This window comes from Rutilus rutilus (assembly GCF_951802725.1).
Source record: "Rutilus rutilus genome assembly, chromosome: 8".
In the NCBI taxonomy this organism is placed as follows: Eukaryota; Metazoa; Chordata; class Actinopteri; order Cypriniformes; family Leuciscidae; genus Rutilus; species Rutilus rutilus.
In genome coordinates this window covers 34,209,578-34,230,050 of record NC_140222.1, presented here as the reverse complement: position 1 = coordinate 34,230,050, position 20,473 = coordinate 34,209,578, and the positions used below count along the sequence as shown (strand labels likewise).

At 42.9% G+C, this 20,473-nt stretch overlaps 2 protein-coding genes across 2 annotated transcripts in view; one reads left to right on the top strand and one right to left on the bottom strand.

The window, feature by feature from the left end:
- LOC311295321 (ICOS ligand-like) overlaps positions 1 to 20,473 on the bottom strand; it is a 136,479-nt gene that overhangs the window by 82,727 nt on the left and 33,279 nt on the right. The window lies entirely within an intron of this gene.
- Positions 4,178 to 5,485, top strand: LOC311295643 (uncharacterized protein F54H12.2-like; the record flags this gene model as incomplete). Its single annotated transcript, XM_084417109.1, has 1 exon — positions 4,178 to 5,485. One exon carries the CDS (start codon positions 4,178 to 4,180, stop codon positions 5,483 to 5,485), a length of 1,308 nt encoding a protein of 435 aa, XP_084273235.1.

Here is a 20,473-nt window from a genome sequence, read left to right as displayed (position 1 = left end):
CTAATGTAATGCAGTCATGCTCTTTGCTCACTTAAAGTGGCACTGACTTATCTGCTGGGTAAATTAATAAATATAATATAGCCAAATCTCAAACATTGTATCATTTATATCAGCAACATATTTATTTATATCTTCCAGCCCTGAACTGCTCAATATTAAAGCTTATATATGTCATGGTTACAAACAGACGGAAGCAAGTGTGGCAGACTGATCTCATGAAATGGCGTATGTATGACACGCCAATTCGTATTTCCATTTTTGCCGTGCTATCAACACGCATAATCGCTTTTCAGCGTGTTTATCAACACCGTTGACTTAACATTACATTACTCTCTATATAAATATATATGACTTACCCCAACCCCGTCCCTAAACCTACCCGTCACTGGGGTTAATACCATTTATGAGTCTTCCCCTACCATCCTAGGAAAAAAATATCGCTCCCCAGATGTAGATTTACATTTTGCTTCGTTTCGCTCGGACATTTAACGGCGTAGACATACAAGCGGAATCACTCGGACATTTAACGGCGTAGACATACACGCGGAAGATGACGGCGTGGACATACACGCGGATAGCTCAAAATGCGTATAGATAACACGCCACTTGACTTGAAAGTGGCGTGTATGTTTACGCAAAGTCATGATGTCATGTTGAGTGTGGAAGTAAAACTCTGTTTATTGAATGAAGATGAAAAAGTCCGGTGATGAAGTGGCAGACTGGTGACACAGGGACTAGATGGTCAGCGAAGGTGTCCGTGAAGTGAAGTGATGCAGACGTGACGATCCAAGTGAAGATGTAATCCAGGTGAACAGGAAACAGGAAACAGGAACGGGAACGGGAACGGGAACGGGAACGGAAACACGAACACGAACAGGAACGCCGACAGGAACAGGATCACACACGGGAGACATCAAACAACGATCTGACAATGAGAGGAGAGTGCAGTGAGGATTTAAAGGTGCGTGAATGAGCTGCAGCTGGAGTGATGAACGAGATCAGCTGGACCGCTGATCAGTCAGGATGAGCGGTGACGCCCACTCACACACACCCACACACACAAGTAGTACTTATGGGGGACATTGTGTCAAAATGATTAATGACTTTGACCTTTGACCTTTTGACAGGTTGAACTTCCGGTGACCTTATGATTGATGGGTTGAACTTCCGGAATGAGGTCATGGGATTAACCTTTGCCCTTCCTCCCTATCGATCATGGGTTTTGACAGTTAGTTTTGCCCTATTGACCTAGCTAGCCCTAAATCATAGTTTTGATGGTTAGTTTTGCCCTTTTTGAACCTTTTTAGCTCTCGATCATGTGGTATGACAGTTAGTTTTGCCCTATGACCTAGCTAGCCCTAAATCATAGTTTTGACGGTTAGTTTTGACCTATTTGAATAGAACAGATGTTTTGAAAGTTGGTGATTCTTGAAACTTCGACTTCACACTCCCTCCCACCCTTTACATTCCAGAGCAGCGAATATAAATGGGGTGTTCGGTCACTGTGATGAAACAACTTCACATCCTTTAAATAATTTATATAATATAAATTGTATAATCTAAAACAATTAAACTAAAGTTGAAAACACACTGTTCTTTAAAAGCGTATAAATTAAAATAATTATCATGCTAAAGTTGAAAACATACTGTTCTTTAAAAGTGTATAAATGAAATGGTTATACAATAATTGTACTAAAAAGTATATAATGAAATGGTTGTAAAAAGAATAAAAAAATCATCTTACCTTATTTTAGAGAGAACCTACAGCTTATGAAACGGGCTCGCAGCTCCATCTGTTGGTCTCTCTCTGAATCGACGATCAGAATGAGACATGGTCAATGTTTTGTTAGGGTTAAAATGATTTTCAAATTATAATCCTAAAATTTTAAAAGTTGTAAAAACAAAAATACTCCTTTCCTGAATGAGCTTACCCCTGTCTCAAAACATAGTGAGCCGAGCGCGTGTGTGTCAGCAGCAAGAGGAGGGGGCCGTGCGTGTCTGTGGGTGTCTATGCGCGCGCTCTCTCTCTGTCTGACATCCCCCTCCTTTGCACCCCTCAGTATAGTGAAACTGTTAAAGAGCAACTTGCAGGTTAGAAGACCCAACAAGTCAATGTATAGAAAAATAATGTAGGAACTAGATTTTCTTAAAAAAAAAATTATAAATACGCTACAGTGGCTTCTGGAGTCGTTTTTGTGAGAAAATTTTACTTCCGCATCTGAAAATGGGCGTGACGGGCGAGAGTCGTGAGGTAGCACGAGGGAGAGCGGTCGATTCAAACAACAGGGAAATATGGATTGCAATGACATTTCGGACGCTGAGGAAATTGTTGACGGACCACAGCCATACAATTATGAGCCTGCTAGGCTGCCAAGAGAGCAGGGACAGGCCAGGATCAATGTTAGACAGAACATATTGGAACTTACAATAACAGAAACTAAGCTTTGATCAGGCGTTTGTCATGCTCATTAATATCCGCCCAGACTAACGTTACGTGATATAACTTAGCGGTTTCTCATCGAGAGACAGAGAGATATTTATTCCTGCTAACATTTTTTGTTCCATAGGTGCTTGTGTGGGAAATGCGAGGCAATGTTTACAGCTGAGGAAAGTCAGTGTTGCAGGGAGGTGGATGCATACTGGGCCTTAGTGGAAAATGCCAAACTTGCATGGTTGCAGTTAGTGTTACTACAGTAAAGCCATGGTGAATGTTGCTGATCTGTGGACACTGGATAGTTCGTTCATTCATTGCACAATGTTTATTCCTGGTTTCCACGTCAGCGCTGTTTGATCCGTTAATAACGGAGAAATGTGAATATTTCTCACTAGATCTCGCAGCGATGTTATTACTTCAGTGGCGAATTCAAATGCTTGATTTACTGGATCTCGCAGTTACAGTGTTGCTTGATCAGGCTCGCGCTGCACTAGTCCAAACTGATAAACGGTCCACACAAACACAATAACGAGTAGCTCAGTTTCGTTGATGGTGGACTTGATTCCATCGAGTGCACCGAGGGAACAGCATCAGTGATCAGCCTCACATGGTCCTTACTCCGAAATCCCATCCGAGATTCCAACAAATCTCCAGGTCGATAATTCTCCGGAGTGAAATGTGCGCCACAAACGACCGAGTGTGCGGTGACAGACGCGGCAGTGAAGTCTGCTCTCTTCACCTGAACAAAACGCACCCAAGAACGAAAAGCCTTGTTTTTCCTAGAAGGAAAATGATGGACACGATGTCCTGACAGGCTGGATTTTGTGCAATCAGCACAAACACAATAATTTACCATTATGGCTTCTCTAAAACTCGATCTAAAACTTTCTCTGTCGCTCACTACTGCTCTAACTACTACACCCACAATGAGAGCGCTGGCTGAACGCGAGCTCATATTTACCTCGGCATACGTCATATGACGCGTTGCTATAGGGGGAAAGGCGTTTTCCAGAGCCTAGCACATTTTCATCAAAATCTCTACAACCAATTAGATTTCATTAGTAATTTCTACATATGTGTTTTTAAAAAACCTCTTCAGACAAAATCAAGTATTAATTCAGTTATAAATTTAACCTGCAAGTTGCTCTTTAAGTGTATATCAGACTAACAAGTTGAAAAAACATTCTGTTCTTTTAAAAGTTTATAAATGAAATGGTTATAAAAAATATCTACTGATACCAATTGTTTCAGATAAACAAAATCCATTCTACATTTTTTAGAGCTGAAGGCGGTGTTTTCACATCACCTTTTCTGACCTGCGGCGCTCCAAAAATCAGCCCTTATGTGTGTGTGCGTGCGACTGGGTCTTGTAAATTAACGTGCCACCGTTCACTCTCATCTGAATTTACTTCAAATAATAATCTCTTTCAAAGATGTTGTTAATTAAAACCCTCGTATCTTATAAAGGAGTAGCATGTTTTTGACAGTTTTCTGACGGTTCTATCTATGAATTACGTTGGCCCACGTCTAACATCTCCTGTGCCCACGAATTTATGGTGACACGGGTGACCCTGCTCTGTTTCCACGAATTTTACAGGCCCGTTCATAGAACAAGGATGGCACCTAGTGGTCACTCAACACCGATTTCTTTCATATAGTCACCTTTATAAATGCAATTTGATGTGTTCAAAGCATCACTTGTACCAAAAACGTTCTCGGACGAGTCTCCAACCATTTTCTAACATGGCGTTTTTGCACCGCATGTCGGGAGAATGCATCAAGTCCGAGTTGGACCTATTTACGGTCCCCCTGACGCAGACCGTTATTGAGAAAAACGGCTATTTAGAAGTAGCCCCATTATCGGCCATATCGGACTCTGCACCATTGGAGTTTTTTATCGCCGGCAACGGCGATGATTATTTGAATCTCAATAACACAATGATCTATCTACGGGTGAAAATCAAAGAGCCTGACGGAGACGATATCCCCCACCCGGCAACGGTGGGTCCAATAAACTACCTGGCTGCTACTATGTTTTCACAAGTCGACATAACCCTCGGCGACCGCCTGATATCTCAAAGCTTCGGAACTTATCCCTATCGCTGCATTATCGAAAGTCTGCTCAACTACGGTAAAGATACGCTGGAATCTATTTTCTCCGCCGGGCTGTTTCACAAAGACACAGCCGGTCACATGGATGTGCGTGACCCCGCAGGCCGTAACGAGGGGTTGACTAAGAGATCGACCTACACCGGTCGAAGCAGGGAGGTGGAACTTCTTGCCCCCATACACAGCGATATATTCTTCCAGGAGAAACTTTTAATTAATGGCTTGGACGTTAAGTTACTATTTATAAGAGCGAAAGACAAATTCTGTCTGATGAGGTCCGACGACGTGGCTTACAAATTACATATAGTGGCGGCGTCCCTATTTGTCAAAAAAGTTTCTGTATCACCGCCGGTGAGACTGGCTCACGCCCAGACGCTGCTCTCAACAACGGCCAAGTACCCCATCGATAGGGTCTGTCTAAAATCGTTCTCCATACCCGCCGGCTCTCGTGTTTCGAATCAAGAAAATCTGTTTTTAGGAACGCTGCCAAAGTCTATCGTTATTGGTATGGTCGACAACGACGCATTCACCGGCTCCTACGAAAAAAATCCATTCGCGTTCAAACATTACAATCTGGAATTCCTAGCAGTCTACGTAGACGGTCAACAATTTCCCGCCAAGCCTCTACAACCTAATTTCGATGCCGGTTTGGCAGTACGCGAATATTATCAGCTGGCGATGACAACCGGGAGACACCTTAAAGATCGACCGCTCCCTATTGGCAGGAATGATTTCCTGAACGGATACACACTCTACGCATTTAACCTGACGCCGGACGAGGACTGCGGCCAGCACATTTCCCTCATCAAGTCCGGGAACATCAGAGTCGAAACTCGTTTCAGACAAGCGCTGCCGAATACCATTAATTTAATCATTTACGCCGTATTCGACAGCCTCATTGAAGTGTCTAACCGCAGACAGGTACTGATTGATCACTACTGAGAGATGAACACGCTACAACTCACAGCTATCATGGATAAAATAGCATGCAGGACTCATTTTCTCGGCGTTCTACCGAGCGATCAACTACCCAAAAAACCGTTGAGGATCTTGCCGTCATTCTGCGTCATTAATACCCATCTGGCTCGATTGCCGGGTGAGCATTGGGTCGCCGTTTATTTAGCCCGAGAGGGGACCGCTTATTTTTTCGACAGCTTCGGCAATCCGCCCAACAGCCCCCGCTTTCCAATCAGCATCAATAACTTTCTAGCCGTCAACGACGTCAACGTATTATATTCCGACAGACGCGTCCAGGATTATTCATCGGATACCTGCGGGCAGCACTGTGTGTTTTTTCTATATCATTTAGCCAGAGGTCGCGACTATAACCACGTGATGAAACTATAGACCGATGATTATATTAAAAATGATAAAATGGTGTCCCTCTTTGTGAAGAGATTAAGACCGAATGTTTGTAATGATAAAATGTTATCCTGTATTCAGTGCGTGCAGACGTGTTTGACCTATAAATAAAAAAGCTTAAACCATTATATTTCTTATCGTCTTTTATTTATTTAATCATAAGATACATATTAATGCTCACACGAAATCGTTACATTTCCAACCATTGCCCTCGGCCGATAGCCGGCGAGTCTCCGAAATCTGGAGCCAAGCGAGGCGAATATCTCCTCGTCTTTTTTTTATAAGGTCTAACAGGTGTTGATGGGGGTTCTACAGGTTTACTCTTTAGAGCCGAGTTTCCGAACTCTGGAGCCAGGCGAGGTGAATATCTCTGTACCTTTTTTTTATAAGGTCTAGCAGGTGGTGATGGGGGTTCTACAGGTTTACTCTTTAGAGAGTTAATCGTGCGTCTGACCTGTTGATTGGGCACCATAGAAAAAGGGATGTTTAATTCGGCAAAGGCATGTAGAAACTCTGACCATCCTACAGGTCTCCGGTCATCCCTAACCTTGTGCGTAGCCGTAACATTTTTTTGTACGGCTTTACCCCTGAACACAAACTCCCCCGATTCGTTCCACGAACTTAGTCCTTTAGCTTTAGACATCTTGTCTAATATGTATCTGCTGTTTTTCACACTTCTCGATGGCACATTCTTCAGAACTTCGTCGACGACAGTCCCGTCAGCTTTACCGTCTTCAACGTTAGCACCAGTCGATGATTCGTCTTTATGACCGGGATCAAGATCGGGTAACGAAAGCGTTAAAACACCGCTCTCACGATCCCCCTGTTTAACGATGGTCAAAAACCTGCTCAGTGTATGGGTGTAAAGTTTGACTTTTTCGTAAGGATTCAAATCGTAAAATATTTATTATGGTGGTGTCCAAATCGTTCTCCACGGTCTGTTGAATGTTCTCGCGAACATTTTCACTCTTGAGCTTATCCAGTTGATGGTGAGGGACTAAATACATCTTCTCGGCATACTCCATCCTAACGATTTGCTATCAAGCTTGTGAGAAAGGGTACAGCGATGCTTAGGAGCGGTAACAGGAACCCTCCCTTCTGGTTGAAGACTCGTTTCTTGGCCGCTATGCCAATTTTTTTATTGGCTACAAATTTAATATCCGCTTTTCTCTTTTTCAGTTTTTGGTACTGCTGTCTGTTGACCGGAATGACGCCATAGAGAATGTTTAGAGCCACTTCGCAGAGCGCTAAAATGAATTCGTCTGACGCCGATTGTAAAATAAGGCGTCGTTGTTTAGGACTGGCTTTATGTAGCAGTTTTAACACCGGCAGATGCTTACAAAGTCTGGCGGACATGGTTATCACGCTCTTCTTTTTTTTCGGGATATAAACCACTTGACGGTTGGAAAGCAATCCTGTTCTGAGACGGTACTGCTCCGGAGTTTTTGCTTTATAGTCTATCATTAGATAGCCGAAAGGTCGGCCGACCGCGTCGTGATAACACTCCATAAAGAATTTTGTGTTTCCGGGGTACATTTGGCGACCTAGCATCGCCACTTGATGGACGTCCTGAGGATTTTTAAACAGGATCATATAATTGGCGTTTAAGCTGATGGTTCGGCTGGACTTTCCCTGAGCAAATAAATTTTGAACTATGTAAATAGCACTGAGGTTACGGTGGTGGCAGTATTGAGTGAACACGCGCTGCAGTTCCCCGTTAGCGCTAGCTTGTTCCATGAGGTCATCCACCACGAGAAGATTAGCGGTGGTAACAGGCAGTAAATCATCATCATTCAGACTCTGGGGTATTCCTTGTATAAATTTAATGTCATACAATTCAAGCAAATCATCGTACAAAGTCTGCCAACAATCAAACAACCAAACAATGTTTTCAATTTTCTTGGAAATGATATTCAAACCTTTTTCCAATAAAAGTTTTACAAAATAAGACTTTCCACTATTGGACGGCCCAGATACAACGCAACTGAATGGGTGTTGAAGTCTGAAATCAAAATTGGAAACATCCTGAGACCCTCTGTGCATCATCTGATCAGTAGCCATAATATAAGGAAGCGTCGTGTGATCGGCCAGAAGCCTACGTTTATTGTAGATGACCTTAAACTTTTTAACGACTGATTTGTTGTGCAATGTGAGAGCCTTTTTATCTCTAACAATGTTTTCCGTCTGAGCCAGGATGTATTTGGATCTATCATGTGACGTCACATAGCTGTCAACCAGACCAATCAGGGATTCGAGACAGATAGCTCGGGAATTTTTAGCATTCAGAGTTATACCTTTAGCTTTCATAGAAACTTTACCTTTGGCCGTCTCAAATACATACGATTTGGGACCGCTGGAGCAGAAGGTCGCTATATAATCATCTTGGTCTAATTCGCTCGTCAGCTCCCCTAAATGATCCCCCAGAGGCGGCTCCCAGTCGCCGTCCCTAGACACAAATACGACGCTGTCTGCGTCGGGCGTGATTCGAATTCCATCGAATTCCGTATTTGTGTGATTCGACACAAATACGACGCTGTCTGCGTCGGGCGAATTCCAGTCGGGCGTGCGCGGTGGTGAAAGCGCCTAAAAAAACATTCACGTTGCGAGCCTTTCAAACATCGTCTTTGTTGGGTTTATGCTGGACTAGAGCTACGTCATCTAAGACGAATGAGAAATAGGCCAACGTGTCGGTATTGCCAAAAACGATTCTGGTGAAATCTTCGGGGTCAGTCACCAGAGTCGTTTGAGGTAAGTTCTGTCTTAAAGAGAAGCGCCCCCACAAACTATTTAGAATTAATTTCGTGATTGCCCTTTGGGCTGCATTGTACTTGATCTTTTCCGGATCGAGTTGTATACCCTCTTTTTCAAAATAGTCACGGATGTAAGCCTCTTTCTCAGCATCCGTGACAAAGTTCGAAGGGTAGCCCGACGCTTGTTGTTTCAAACGCAAGAAGGTTTTTACGTATTCGGCAAACAACGTGTCTGACCGCTGTGGAAAATGCCAAAACTCGTCTATCTTGGCTACCACACAGCCCTTCTCGATGGCTTTTAAAAGCTCGATACTGACCCAACAGCCCGAGAGCGATCTTTCCTGGTCCGTGTGGGTACAGCTCGAGGTCTGGTTTTGGTCTTGAGTGCAGGTTCTACATAGCGGAAACATGAGTTTTCCTTGGCATCTGTAAGGGAGAACAGGGTGCAGTAATTTACGGGGAGGGTACACGGTCGCTTTGATAAGTCCGTAATAGTTTCAATCGGTTCAAAATCTGCGAAAATGATTTCGGGGTGTTCAATCGGGTAGCTTTTCCTGGCCTGGCAGAAAGGATACATACTGGTGAAATCCAGATACCTTATTTTCTGATCGTCGCTCACCTTGTGGTATAGTTTATAGGCGTTCGTTCGGCCTCCGTACAACGCATCTGGAGGATTCAATCTCTCTGGGGCGGAATAATTGGCCATAAATTCTATCACGGAGGGATCGGTCTTTTTCATGCAGTTCCATTCGCATTCCCAAAGAACCTCGATTTGCAAACCGTACGCGTTCCGGAGAATTTCAACCTTATCGTCAAACTGGTTCCTGAGAACCCCGTAGGGTACTCCGGACAACGGGTGTGTCTGATGGGGTTCAAAGCGACAGCAGTGCCCGTGGAAGATACACCCCGCGTATTCTAACCCGTGCCTGACACCGTCCTGCTCATAGTAGCCGTCTAAAAAGTACTTGCCGATCGATACTTCGCCGTGGTTTACGGCGTGATGAACGTCCACGTTTCAAGTCTTTTTTATATACTCGAGCCATTCGATCGAACCGCTTGAGTAGGACTTATTCTGATGGACGTATGCTTTGTTATGAGTGAGGGCGAGCGTGTTTCAGTCGAGATAATGTGTTTTGAAGACCCCCATCGTGCAGCTGGCGAGCGTCGTGAACCCAAAAGGGTCGAGTTGGGTGCAGTGTACGAAAGACTCTCTGTATGTCATACATCCTTCACGCAATAACACGACGTCGTTAACGCCGTAGGTGTACAGTTCTTTCTTGAAGTCAAAGAACTTGCCCTTCGTCGTGCTGTACCACGCATCAAACTTTTCTCGGTCTTTATCCGACATGTTCTCGTAGTTGTAGAACTTTTTGTCGGGGTATGGTCCGACATAGTTCTCATTTCCCACCCTGTTGAAAAGATGGGGAAAGTAGCCTTTTTCAGTCGTCGTTAAGTCTAACGCCGCGGGCATTTTGGCGAGAGCGAATGGGAAAAATGAGTAGCTATCGATGTATCGCTGGGCAAATGCGTCGTCGTACAGGAGGAGTAGTTTGCACCCTTGCATTATGACCTCAATTGCGATCCCGGCTTTGCAAAAATACTCCAGAATTAGAAAGGCGTCAAATCTGGAGGCGTAATGAGCGATGAAGCAGTAGCCTTTGTATCGGGGTTGTCTGAAGCACTTGATTAGCTTAGCGATGCAGTCCGTACCGTGAGCAGTAAATTTCTTCCCTTTGAATGTGATGGCGCAGACAAAATTAGCCACGTGTCGACCATTTTCGTAACGCGTTTCAAAATTGTAGAAGATGTATTTCTCACACGGTTCCTTAGGCTCTAGAGGTTGTATGAAGCATTGATGCTCACCAACGTTCGTCGGACGCTCGCGACAATGCACGCATTTGTCCGGGGCACACATGTGTTTGGTTTTCTTGTTGCCCGGTTTAACGTCGCAACGTCTGTTACACAGTTTGCAGTATTTAATAATATCACAGGCGGGGTATTCCTAACCGGGAGGTGTTTTTTTTTGCATTTCGAAACAATAAGCCGATTTACAGTACCGCAAGCAATCGGGGCAATGTATGATTCTTACAGGGGACCTGTAACATTCCGCATCGAAACAGATGTTGCAGGCATGCTTACAACGATGGTGTCTGCGGTCGGTGTAAGATTTGTAGCTAAATGGACACACGTAATCCGAACCGATGAATGCCGTCAAATTCATTATCATGTAGTAATGGTCGTCGTGGAGGTACAGGAAGACTTTTTGGGTGGGGTTCGTCAGAATTTTTGTAGGTTTCTAAGACCAAGGCATTAGATCTGTGAAATACGACTATTTTAATGTCTAGAGCTCGTTCAAACGAGGCTATGTCGCCGAGACCGATTCGGTCTTGGATTGAGAAGCCGGCGCCGTTTTGGATGGCGGTAGCCAGTTTTTCTAACTCGCTCTCGGGGTGTTGGGGATTAAGGAAACGGGCGATACAGATGGAGAAGCACAAATGATTTGAAATATTGCTGGGGCAAAATAAACTCGTCTTTTTCCTTTTGATCACCTCATCAACAGCCAAGTCCGTGAGTTTCCGACGATGACCCCCGCCTTGTCTGTTCATGGCTAGGGAGGCTTCAAATTCGACCGCGTGGTCAGATAGTAACCGGTCGTTGCTTTGTAAAACTTTTTCGATTTGATCCATAAACCCATCCACGTCGTAATTATTACCGGGGGTTAAAATCCCACTAACGGGCGTCTGTAAACTGGGAGCCGTCAATGTGATATTGATCACCGGAGAATTTTGGTCAAATTCCCTAGCGAAATTCACAATTCCAGTAAGCTGGTGCATGCTGGAACCAGACTATCCCACTCTTTTGCTGCAAGCCCCCAGATACCAACTAAAAAAAGACAGGCACCACTACCACCAAAGCCTGCGGGCCCAGCTTGCCCTCCCCCTCCTCCTGTGAGAGCTCTTCGGCCTCTGCCACAACGCCAGGGCCCACACCCTCCTCCTTCTGCTCGAGGTGAACCAAAAACAACTGATACCAGCTCTCAGTGATATGTGTCGGGTGCCCGCTCTGATAACAGTAACTTTCTCAAATGTTTACAAAACAAGCGGGAACCCAGTGTGCCTGTATCTTTCTCTATTGCTGTTCTATTACATGATAGAAAGTCTAAGGCCTTCAATAGCCGTACAGCAAACCCAACTAATCTGGTGCCTATTACACGTCAAACTAATATTGCTGTGGGGAAAAGTAAGTCTGTTAAGTTAGCTCTTTTAAACATTCGCTCACTTAAAAATAAATCACTTCTAGTCAACGACTTAATAACCACAAACAACCTGGATTTTATGCTTCTAAATGAAACCTGGCTAGAAGACAGCTGCAGTGCAACAATCCTCAATGAAGCAGCCCCTCCTAACTTTACTTTTATGAGTGTCTGCAGAGCTGTTAAGAGAGGTGGGGGTCTAGCTGCTCTTTTTAAAGATATATATCAATGTAAGCAAATATCATTTGGGAATTACTTGTCTTTCGAATATCTGGGTATTGTGTTAAAAGGTGCTCCACGCATTTTACTTATCATTATTTACAGGCCTCCAAAATACTCTCCGGCCTTTGCTGAGGACTTTACAGAACTGTTATCAACAATTACCTCAGAGTTTGACTGTTTTGCCATTGCTGGAGATTTTAACATCCATATAGATAATGCAGAAAACAATATGGCAAAAGAAATCAGAACTGTTTTAAAAACTTTTGATCTGACTCAGCATGTACATGGACCCACACACAATCGTGGACACACTTTAGATTTACTTATCAGTAAGGGTCTAAACATTTCATCGATTGTTATTAAGGATGTAGCACTGTCTGATCATTTCTGTATTTTCTTTGATATATTGATCTCTCCTGCCACTGAAGCGAGATCTGTGTCTGTCAAGAAGAGATGCTTAAATGAGAACACTAGTGTCCTATTTATGAAGGCTATATCCTTAACACCAAGCATATCTGCAGACTCTGTTGATTTTCTCCTTGATTCTTTTAACTCAAAAGTTAAAGGTGTAATTGATGATATTGCTCCTGTGAAAGTCAGGAAGAAGAGTGGCAGACAAAAGGCACCTTGGAGAAACTCAACAGCAGTGCAAAATATGAAAAGACAATGCAGAAAAGCAGAGCGCATGTGGCGGAAGACTAAACTTGTAGTCCATTATAACATCTACAAAGACAGCCTTCATGCTTTCAATATGGAACTGGGCAAAGCTAGACAGACTTTCTTCTCAAATATTATAAACAGCAATTTAAACAACACACGCACTCTTTTTGCTACTGTAGAGAGACTGACAAATCCCCCAAGCCAGATTCCCAGTGAAATGCTCTCAGACAGCAAGTGCCGTGAGTTTGCTTCTTTCTTCTCTGAGAAAATCAATAATATCAGAAAGGTGATCAGCTGAAAGCCCTATCGCCCAACGATTATAGCCCCATTGACTCCCTGTGCCAATGCATTGATGAAGTCAACAGTTGGATGTGTCAAAACTTTCTTCAGTTAAACAAAGACAAAACTGAAGTCATTGCGTTTGGAAACAAAGATGAAGTTCTCAAGGTGAACGCATACCTTCACTCTAGGGGTCAAACAACCAAAAATCAAGTCAGGAATCTTGGTGTGACACTAGAGTCAGACCTTAGTTTCAGTAGTCATGTCAAAGCAATAACTAAATCAGCATACTATCATCTGAAAAATATTGCAAGAATTAGATGCTTTGTTTCCAGACAAGACTTAGAGAAACTTGTGCATGCTTTCATCACCAGCAGGGTGGATTATTGTAATGGACTCCTCACTGGCCTTCCCAAAAAGACCATAAGACAGTTGCAGCTCATACAAAACGCTGCCGCCAGGATTCTGAGCAGAACCAGAAAATATGAACATATCACACCAGTCCTCAGGTCTTTACACTGGCTCCCAGTTAAATTTAGGATTGATTTTAAAGTATTATTACTGGTATATAAATCATTCAATGGCCTAGGACCTAAATACATTGCAGATATGCTCACTGAATATAAACCCAACAGATCACTCAGATCATTAGGATCATATCAGCTTGAAATACCAAGGGTTCACTCTAAGCATGGTGAGTCCGCTTTTAGCTATTATGCCAGCCGCAGCTGGAACCAGCTTCCAGAGGAGATCAGACGGGCTCCTACTGTAGTCACATTCAAATCCAGACTCAAAACACATCTGTTTAACTATGCATTTACTGAATGAGCACTGTGCCAATGTTCGTCCGACTGTTTGTACTGTATTTTATTTTTTATTTTTTATTCTTATTTCTTTTTATTATTTTAATTTCTTCTATGTAAAGCACTTTGAATTGCCATTGTGTATGAAATGTGCTATATAAATAAACTTGCCTTGCCTGCCTTGCCTTGCCTAAGCATGTCGTGTAAGCGGGTGTGGGAAGAGGCCAAATCTGTAGAGTTAATCTCTCTCAGATTCGTAGTCCTTCTCAATGTCACACTATTGAAACAAGGTCGCGGTAAAACATGATATCCGTTAACGTCCCCACCCTCGCGAATCAACCTGTCAATGTCTGTACGGCTTAATCGAGTCTGTGTAGTAGGGTCGACATTACCTGATGCGGACGGTTGCGAAGTATCATTACCGGCAGGGTGCTCTGCGTTGTCAGGATCAGCCTCGGTACATGGTGGGGTGTTTAAAACACCGCCGAATTGTACAACGGGATCGTTGTCTACGCTTAGCAGAGGATCAAACAAATTCATATTTGGATTTACGGCTAATTCAAAAAGATCCAAAATAGCAGGGGATTCTAGATTAAACAAATACTGTTCTAAAGAATCCGGCAGTATACTTAGCATTTCAATCTCGTCCGGCGACAGTTCTGTGGAGGATTGGCAGAAGTCTGTATCGTCTGACCCATCCATTTTAAGATTTCAGACCAAAACATGAACTATTACAAAATCATAGAGAATAAAAAGCATATATATATATATGTAATATCAGAGTATATATGTAAACAGCATACATGAACTATTACAAAATCAGAGTATAAAAAGCATACATGAAATATCAGAGTATAAAAATCAGTGGGTATACATGAAATATTACAATATCAGAGTATAAAAAGCATAAATGACATATTACAAAATCATAGAGTATAAGAATTACTTGGAATAGATGTATATTGAATTTACTCATCTATATTCATCTCATCTATGATGGTGAGAATAAGGTGATGAATAATGAGCACCATTTCCCGATGGTATTCGCTCACCATGCGATCATTTCTATCAAACTGCTGTTCAAAGCTTGATCTCACAGCATTGACACGACGGAATATTTCATTGGCCAGATCCTGAATAAAGCGATCCTGCACATCAAATCGGCTGCGTGTCTCGAGGTGATAGGCACGGAGCTCACTGCGCAATGCGTCTAATATGCTACGGGTTTCGATTTGTCTGTCACGAGACTCACTGTGCAACGCAATCAATTTGTTGTTAATATCATCTTGTACATCACGGAGTTCGATGTATTTGTTGTTTATGTCAACCTGTGCATCGCGAAACTCTTGGCCTAATGCCTCTATTGAATTAATGAGCCTATGCGTCAGAGGCGCATCATCACATGGTTCATCAACCGGCTGAGGCACCCGTACTTCTTCCACTTCTACTTCTTCTTCCGACGACGGTGAGTGAAAAGGATATGGTGTTTGACCCGCGTTGGTGGTTGTCACCTCGCCACGCTCGCTCGTCCAAGATCTCTGTTCCCAAGCGTTGAGTTGAGGCGTATCCCAGGTAGTCACGTCATCCTCATGGCTTCTACTCGAGTCTGCTGTGTGTAAAAAATAAATAAATAAAAAATCTTAATGGCGTGACTCCGGCGGAGTTTAAATGCAAATAATGTAGATAGTCTTACCATAAAACAGCGCGGTCTCAGGACTGGTCGGCGGGCTGCTCGGTGGTGTCAGACAAAGAGTTTTCCTCTCTGGAGAGCTCTCAGGACTGATCGCCGGGGTAAAGCGATAAGTCTTTCTTGGTAGTTCGCCGTTCGGTTCAGGTCGGACCACCGCTGTAAAACGATAAGTCTTTCTTGGTGGTTCGCCGCCTGGTCCAGGACTGACCGGCGAGGTGGGACGATTCGTTTTTCTAGTCTTCTTTCTTGCTGGTTCGCCGCTGGATCCTATTGGATTCTCGACGTGCGCCGGAGTGGAATCAGGTAGGATGTGGGGTTTGTCTGTTACGTTGACGGTGGGATCTTCATTGCCATCTTGCATGAGATCGATAACTGTCTCGAAGCCGGGTTGGGTGATAAATTGTATGAAATCTAAAAATAAAATTTGATTTCTCATAAATATAAAAGAAATCTAAAATTTTGATTTCTCATAAAAAATGTTGGAGATGGATCTTGTTTTTCCATTGGCTGCGCTGTCTGGATCAATCGCGGCCACTGCGAATAAAAAAAATACAGAATTAAAATGATTTAAATTTATAAAAAGACAAAATTAAAATACGTTAATTTTAATTTATAAAAAGAATAGTTAATACGTACTTACATGTATTAATAGCGTCAAAGGCTTGCTTCTCAATATTTGAACCTGAGATAAAAAATAAAAAACCCTGTTATGATTTAAAACACATGGTGAGGGTTTTTATATGCTTGTTTAATGGAGCACACACACACACACACACACACACACACAGAGGCAGACTGTGACAAAGAAATCATGATGTTATATCATCAAAATCCAGCAGATGGCGCAATTTTCACTATAACAGGATGTCATAACATTAAACCGCCAGCAGATGGCGCAATTTTCACTATAACAGGGTGTCATAACATTAAACCGCCATCAGATGGCGCAATTTTCACTATAACAGGGTGTCATAACATTAAACCGCCAGCAGATGGCGCAATTTTCACTATAACAGGGTGTCATAACATTAAACCGCCATCAGATGGCGCAATTTTCACTATAACAGGGTGTCATTTCAGCCCAGACTCACCAGAGGGAGCCATTTCGCTGTCATATCATCAAAAAAAAATCCACCAGAGGAAGCCATTTCACTAAGAGCAGTTAGCAACTGGCAATTGGTGCTAAGCTAGAACCCATGCATTCCTAACCGGGAGCGCTTACACCCCGCGATGTCGTGTTCATAAATGACAAACGGATAACGCGGTGGCAAAACGTCGATTTAATGGACCCAGAATTGTTTTTCTGAAATCCTATACATAGCAAACTGAATTGTAGCATGGTAAGCTAAAGCTAAGCAGATGTCAACAGGATGTTGTCGTCTTTTCAAAATAAAAGTATTTTTTCTCGCGCTGATTGCGCAATAGATGCGCCGATATTAAGACAAATAAAACATCGCGGCATAATCATAATTTGTGATAAATTAATAGAGTAGTTAAAATATCTCTATCAGCAGATAAAATAAAACAGCAGATAAAATAAAACAGCATATCATAGTTTATGAATATAGTCACTAACAGTAGATAAAATACCAATGCATGTTTTATTGCAGTAATGAATTGTAATATGGTTTAAAGACGTCATAGCATAATCATAATTTTATGATAACTCTATACTTGTAATATGGTTTAAAGACGTCATAGCATAATCATAATTTTATGATAAATTAATATAGTAGTTAAAAAATCTCTATCAGCAGATAAAATTCCAATAGCATAATGCATGTTTTTAAAACACTGGTGAATCAATACGGTTTAAAGACAACATAGCATACTTTGTTAAATGAATATTTCCATCATCAGTTAAAACAGATCAAACACCATAGCATAATTTATATGAATCAGCAGATGAAAATAATAATCCATGTTTTAAAACACTAATGAATTATACTGTCTTTTTTTTTTCCTTTTGTATAAACAAACTTTTTTAAATAAAACAGCATAGCATGAAATGAGAAAATACTCACTTTTATCCATTGTCTTGGAGAGTCGTCCGGAAAGTTTTTGGGCAAGTGATTGTCTTGGAGACTCGTCCAAGAAAGTTTTTGGTACAAGTGATGCTTAACACATCAAATTGCATTTATAAAGGTGACTATATGAAAGAAATCGGTGTTGAGTGACCACTAGGTGCCATCCTTGTTCTATGAACGGGCCTGTAAAATTCGTGGAAACAGGAGATGCTAGACGTGGGCCAATGTAATTCATAGATAGAACCGTCAGAAAACTGTCAAAAACATGCTACTCCTTTATAAGATACGATGGTTTTAATTAACAACATCTTTGAAAGAGATTATTATTTGAAGTAAATTCAGACGAGAGTGAACGGTGGCATGTTAATTTACAAGACCCAGTCGCACGCACACAAACATAAGGACTGATTTTTGGAGCGCCGCAGGTCAGAAAAGGTGATGTGAAAACACCGCCTTCAGCTCTAAAAAATGTAGAATGGATTTTGTTTATCTGAAACAATTGGTATCAGTAGATATTTTTTATAACCATTTCATTTATAAACTTTTAAAAGAACAGAATGTTTTTTCAACTTGTTAGTCTGATATACACTTAACAGTTTCACTATACTGAGGGGTGCAAAGGAGGGGGATGTCAGACAGAGAGCGCGCGCATAGACACCCACAGACACGCGCGGCCCCCTCCTCTTGCTGCTGACACACACGCGCTCGGCTCACTATGTTTTGAGACAGGGGTAAGCTCATTCAGGAAAGGAGTATTTTTGTTTTTACAACTTTTAAAATTTTAGGATTATAATTTGAAAATCATTTTAACCCTAACAAAACATTGACCATGTCTCATTCTGATCGTCGATTCAGAGAGAGACCAACAAAAGTGTGTTTTCAACTTTAGTTTAATTGTTTTAGATTATACAATTTATATTATATAAATTATTTAAAGGATGTGAAGTTGTTTCATCACAGTGACCGAACACCCCATTTATATTCGCTGCTCTGGAATGTAAAGGGTGGGAGGGAGTGTGAAGTCGAAGTTTCAAGAATCACCAACTTTCAAAACATCTGTTCTATTCAAATAGGTCAAAACTAACCGTCAAAACTATGATTTAGGGATAGCTAGGTCATAGGGCAAAACTAACTGTCATACCACATGATCGAGGGCTAAAAAGGTTCAAAAAGGGCAAAACTAACCATCAAAACTATGATTTAGGGCTAGCTAGGTCAATAGGGCAAAACTAACTGTCAAAACCCATGATCGATAGGGAGGAAGGGCAAAAGTTAATCCCATGACCTCATTCCAGAAGTTCAACCCATCAATCATAAGGTCACCGGAAGTTCAACCTGTCAAAAGGTCAAAGGTCAAAGTCATTAATCATTTTGACACAATGTCCCCCATAAGTACTACTCACACATAACAACAGTAACACGAGACGAGAAGGAAACAATGAATTTACGAACCGTGACAGTACCCCCCCTCCTAGGAACGCCTCCTGGCGTCCCCAGACTCCCCTACCTGTCGATTGTAATCATCAATAAGGGAGTGATCCAGGATGTCTCTGGCAGGTACCCAACTTCTCTCCTCCGGGCCGTAACCTTCCCAGTCCACCAAGTACTGGATTCCGCGTCCCCTCCGCCTTGAGTCCAGAATACGATTGACCGAATATGTGGTTTCCCCTTCTACGAGTCACGCGGTGGGGGAACCGGGACTGGCGGATTAATACGAGAATAAAACACGGGTTTGACTTTAGATACATGGAACACGGGATGAATCCTCCTGTACACTGGATAGAGTTTGAGGCGGACTGCCACCGGACTAATGATCTTGGTGACAGTGAAAGGGCCAATAAATTTAGGAGCAAGTTTATTAGAAACGGAGCGGAGAGGAATGTTTTTGGTAGAAAGCCACACTTTGGAACAGACGACGTATACGGGAGGCCTAGACCGGTGGCGATCGGCTTTGGCCTTGGTGCGCGCTCCCACCTGGAGTAGAGTCTCACGGGCTCTAGTCCAAGTGCGACGACACCTCTGGACGAAGGCATGAGCAGAGGAGACCGCGACTTCGGATTCCAGACTAGGAAAAATTGGTGGCTGGTAACCTACACTACACTCAAACGGAGATAGGCCCGTAGATGACACTGGCAACGTATTGTGTGCGTACTCCACCATAGACAATTGCTGACTACATGAGGAAGGATTCTTGGAGACCAGACATCGCAACGTTCTCTCCAAATCTTGGTTGGCTCTCTCCGGCAAAGGAATGAAATGTGCCGCCTTCGAGAACCGGTCCACCACGGTCAAAACTACCGTGTTACCCTGGGAGGGTGGGAGGGCGGTGACAAAATCTAGTGAAATGTGGGACCAGGGTCTCGAAGGGACAGGCAGCGGTTGAAGTAGCCCATCAGGGGGTCGATTGGAAGTCTTACCAATGGCGCAAACAGAGCAAGCCAAAACAAAACTGTGAACGTCACGAGCCATGAGTGGCCACCAGAATCGTTGCTTGACCAAAAACTTGGTACGACTAACTCCTGGATGACAAGCCACGTTGGAACAATGCCCCCACTGAATAACGTTGGACCGTAATCCCTCCGGTACAAATAAGCGATTCGGTGGGCAACCGGCCGGGGGCGTTACCCCTTCTAAGGCTCTCTTGACCTTCGATTCGACCTCCCATACGAGTGTGGAGACAAATATATTCTCGGGTAAAATGCACTCGGGAGTAGACGTGCGTTCGGAACGGTCAAAAATGCGCGATAAAGAATCGGGTTTGATGTTCTTGGAACCCGGGCGGTACGAGAGTGTAAAATCAAAACGTCCGAAAAAAAGTGCCCATCGAGCCTGCCTGGAGTTCAATCTTTTGGCGGTTCTAATGTATTCCAGATTCTTGTGGTCG